Here is a 4,862-nt window from a genome sequence, read left to right on the forward strand (position 1 = left end):
TTGCAAAAGCTATGATCGTTGTCAACTGATCGGAAATATCTCCAAGCAAGATGAGATGCCCCAAGTCCCTATGATTTTTTGTGAGATATTTGATGTGTGGGGGATGGATTTCATGGGACCGTTCCCAAGCTCATACGGCAATCTCTACATCTTGCTTGCCGTTGACTACGTGTCGAAATGGGTAGAGGCAAAGGCCACGAAGACGAATGATGCCAAGGTGGTTGCTGCGTTTTTTGAAGTCCCACATATTTACTAGGTATGGAGTACCTCGAGCCGTGATTAGTGATCAGGGGACTCACTTTTGCAACCGCACCATCGAAGCCTTGATGAAGAAGTATGGTGTTCACCATCGATTGGCCACTCCTTACCATCCTCAAACAAATGGGCAAGCAGAAGTTTCAAACCGAGAGGTTAAGCAGATTTTGGAGAAAACGGTGAATCCGTCTCGAAAGAATTGGAGCTTGAGGCTAGATGACGCACTATGGGCGTACCGAACTGCCTATAAAACCCCAATTGGTATGTCACCATATCGTTTAATCTTTGGGAAGATGTGCCACTTGCCGGTTGAGTTAGAGCACCGCGCCTATTGGGCCGTGAAGGAGGTGAATGAGAATTTGCCTAAGTGTGAGGAGGAACGAAAATTCCAACTTCAAGAATTGGAGGAACTTCGTCTTGAAGCATATGATGCAGCCATGTGGTACAAAGAGCGCACCAAGATGTGGCATGACAAGCATCTGCGTCGAAAGACATTGAAGGTCGGGCAAAATGTACTCTTGTTCCAATCGAAGCTGCGTTTAATGCCCGTTAAGTTGAAGACCAAATGGGTTGGTCCGTTCGTGATCCAGTCTGTTTGCCCAAACGGGGTATTTGAGATTCGCAGTTTAGACACGGCTAAGACATTCACCGTGAATGGACAACGTTTGAAGCCGTACTATGATGCCTCTTCTTTAGTTCCAGCGGAGTCTGTTTCGCTGTTTGTTCCGGGCATCTTTTGAGCATTCGAGAGTCGAGCCGACGACGTTAAATAATGGCGCTTATCGGGAGGCAACCCGACTTTCTTTCCCTTTTAATTTTTCGCTTTGTTCTTCTTTCCTTTAATTTTCGTTTTCGTTAAGTTTTTTTTTTAGTTGTTAGTTCATTTCCTTAATTTTAATTTTTATTTTGTTTCAGTTAAAAAAAAAGAGATAGACGGGAATGTGGCAGCCCTAGAGGAGAGCATCACGGACTTGAGCGCCACCATCAAACAGGAGCTGCGGCGGCAGCGCGCGCGGTGATTCCCTTCCTTTTCCTGTTATTTTTGCTTGTTCTTGTGTTGTTTTTTATGTTTTGTGTTTCGTTGTGTGTTTTCGTTTTCCCTTACTTATGCTTTATTTTGTTTGCTTGAGGGCAAGCAAAATCTAAGTGTGAGGGGGGCGTCTTTGAGTTTGTGTTTCGTTGAGTCAGTTTTTTATGTTGAGTCTTGTGATCTGTTAGCCTTAGGATTGTTAAATTGCTAGTGATGAACATGCTGCCGAATTGAATTTTTGTGATGAACTTAAGATTTGATGCTTGAGAATTAAGAATTGAAAATTGAAAATTCTGTGTTTTATTGGATGACATTTAGGATGACAAATAAGAGCAACAATGAGTAAAAAGCCACATATAAGTGAGAATTGAGCTTATTAGAGTAGAGCACTCTCTACTATTTTTCTTTTTTTGAGTGGTTTGTTATTCATGAAGTTGTGATATGTTGTGAGTCATTGGTGATGCATGATAGAAGGCACTAGGGTAACCTTTTGGCCTGCTTTTGAATTCCTACCTGAACATTAACCCCTAGTGAGCCCATTGCAGCCTTGACCTTGTTCTTTGTTATGAGTCACTAAATAATTAAGCCAAGGCCTGTTTTGGACTCTCTCTTGACCCTATTGTGCATGTTGAATTTGAATTACGTCCTATTGGAATTCTGGAGGAAGTTGCATCTGTCTGCCCAAACAGAATCCATACCGAAAAGCATTCTGAACCACGGAGTATAGGATCTGTTTGGCCAAGTCAGTGACCGTTGTTGATGGATGGGCTATTCTTTCTGTATTGAGCTGAATTGTGAAATAAATCTCTGTATGTGGTTTGAAATATGTGAATGAAAGGTGCGGAAAAAAATGCAGAATAAAAGAAAAAGAAAAAGGAGAAAAAAAAGCAACATATAAGTGAGAATTGAGCTTATTAGAGTAGAGCACTCTCTACTATTTTTCTTTTTTTGAGTGGTTTGTTATTCATGAAGTTGTGATATGTTGTGAGTCATTGGTGATGCATGATAGAAGGCACTAGGGTAACCTTTTGGCCTGCTTTTGAATTCCTACCTGAACATTAACCCCTAGTGAGCCCATTGCAGCCTTGACCTTGTTCTTTGTTATGAGTCACTAAATAATTAAGCCAAGGCCTGTTTTGGACTCTCTCTTGACCCTATTGTGCATGTTGAATTTGAATTACGTCCTATTGGAATTCTGGAGGAAGTTGCATCTGTCTGCCCAAACAGAATCCATACCGAAAAGCATTCTGAACCATGGAGTATAAGATCTGTTTGGCCAAGTCAGTGACCGTTGTTGATGGATGGGCTATTCTTTCTGTATTGAGCTGAATTGTGAAATAAATCTCTGTATGTGGTTTGAAATATGTGAATGAAAGGTGCGGAAAAAAATGCAGAATAAAAGAAAAAGAAAAAGGAGAAAAAAAAAAGTAAAAAAATTGCACCAAGTTGAATTAGTTGAGCATACAGTTGATTGTGATGATCTTGTTGCCCAAGGATGAGTTCGTGTTTGTTCCTCATATACTTAGTATTTTTGGATGTGATTCAGTTCTAATATGCACAATACTTGATCTTCAATGTTTGAGCTTAGGACCCTTAGGATCTTGCCTACATCATTTATAGTCCTTAGCCCCATTACAACCAAGGAGAAAAGTCCTTTTTGAGTTACTGTGTGACCACGACATATCACGACAGATTGGATCTTCCTTCTTGAGTGTGAAATTCCAAATACATCTTTGAGAGAAGAGCGAATCTTTAGAGGAATTTGTTGTTGCTTGATTTGGACTGAATGGACAATGAAAACACTTGTTTGATATTACCTCTTCTTGATTCAAGAGCTGAAAATTGATTGTGAGTTGCATGGTTTGATTTGGCAGTTGGTTTGTTGCTAGTGTTTGATGATTCTTTAGCTACAGTTTCTGTTGAGTTTGTCGTTGTAGTGTCTTCGTCTTTCCTGTTCCTTTTCCGTTTCGTCGTTGAGTCCGTTGTTCGTTCCTTGTTTTAGAGTTTAAGTGTCGTGTCAAGGAAGGGAGTTGCTTCTAGTGGCTGAATTGCACCTTTAAATTCTCTCTTATGTCATACTTGAGGACAAGTTTGAGCTAAGTGTGAGGGGGTTTGATGTGTGTATTTTAGTTACTTAGTTTAGTGCGTGTTTCGCCTTGGTTTCATATGATTTTGCATAAGTTTGCAATGTTTTGGCGCAGGGAATCGAAGAATTGGAGATGGAGTGTTGATGGAAGCAATTGGTGAAAGACGAGTGTTTGATGGAGATTTAGCGTGAAGTTTGAAGCTAATTAGAGATTTGGGCTTTGGAAATATTTATCTTATAATTTATTTAAGTCAAATACTCTTTTAATTAAGTTTTTGGGCTTTAATTTTGGAAGGGCCGAAACCCACGAAATTGTAGGGTGTTCGGCCACTTAAGGGTTTAATCCCTTGAATTTGATTAGGATTAGGACTCTTATTTTTAAAATTCCAGCCGCAACTTTAGACTAGTTTTAGTTTTTGATTTTGATTAGTTTTACTTTTCATGCTTTGCTTTTAGTTTTGAGTGCAGACGTTTTTTTTCTCTAAGTTTTCATGCAATTGGTTTTTATGCAATTTTGATACACATACACTTTTGATATAGCCGCAAGTTTTGAATTTTAATTAGGAGTTGACTTTTCTGTTTCATGCAATTGGATTCATACGTACTTGAGTAATTGATCTCTTAGTTTTAGCTTTAGATTTTAATTCTTGTTTCTTCAATTGTGATTGCGGCTGAAGTTGGAAGCAAAAGGGGCAGACGAGTTCTTTCAATTGGTTCAAGTTTGATTTAATTTCTTGCTATTTATTTCTCTGCTTATTTCGTATATTTCAGTATGTTTATTTTTATTTATTTGATTGTTTTTATTTTAAGCATGAGTAGCTAATTCTTTTAATTCAGCGAGAATAATGAAACGCTAATTTAATAATCTGTGAGACTTAATTTGTTTAAAATTGATTCCTATTAATTTCGATTAATTCCTAGGTTTAATTGGATTATAGTCAATTAGCACCTCCAATCCGTAATTGTTGGAATAGGGCTTATTAGTGGCAAAACTACCATGTTCGTAGTAGGAATTAATTGGTATATTAATTATTCCTAGCGTATCTAGGATAATTGGTATAAATTGGGTTCCTTCACCTTAATGCTATTAGAATATTAAATCTAAGACTGGCGTATCCAGCTAGGTTATATTTTAATAAGGGAAATAGACAAGACTAGCGTATCTAGCTGTCTATGGACACAGTAAGTAGGAATTGAGGTATGTCAGTGCGTATCACGGTATCCTATAACTAATTGGTTAATAGGGATTAATTAATTATTGCGTCGAGGATCAGAGATTAAATTAGTGTGAATTTATTTGAGCCGAATTACCTTTTTAATTGATTTAATTCAAGAGTTTTTTATTTGATTTAATTTGCTTTTCTTAGTTAATTAATATTTTTTCCAAAGTTAAGGCGTGGTGGCATCACCAAAATTTAATAGATTTAGGGAATTGAATGATTTTATCTGCTCTCTGTGGGATCGACCCTGCTTATCACAATACTAATATAT

At 37.9% G+C, this 4,862-nt stretch overlaps 1 protein-coding gene across 1 annotated transcript; it reads left to right on the forward strand.

Annotated features, from left to right (window-relative positions):
* The first annotated feature begins 326 nt into the window (after positions 1–326).
* Positions 327–995, forward strand: LOC130993971 (uncharacterized). The gene has a single exon (XM_057919009.1). It carries the CDS (start codon positions 327–329, stop codon positions 993–995), a length of 669 nt encoding a protein of 222 aa, XP_057774992.1.
* The last annotated feature ends 3,867 nt before the right edge of the window (positions 996–4,862 follow it).

Source organism: Salvia miltiorrhiza, chromosome 7 (assembly GCF_028751815.1).
Source record: "Salvia miltiorrhiza cultivar Shanhuang (shh) chromosome 7, IMPLAD_Smil_shh, whole genome shotgun sequence".
Taxonomy (NCBI): Eukaryota; Viridiplantae; Streptophyta; class Magnoliopsida; order Lamiales; family Lamiaceae; genus Salvia; species Salvia miltiorrhiza.

Excerpts from the sequence above, each read along its gene's own strand:
- LOC130993971 (XM_057919009.1), top strand. The coding sequence starts at position 327 with ATGAAGAAGTATGGTGTTCACCATCGATTGGCCACTCCTTACCATCCT.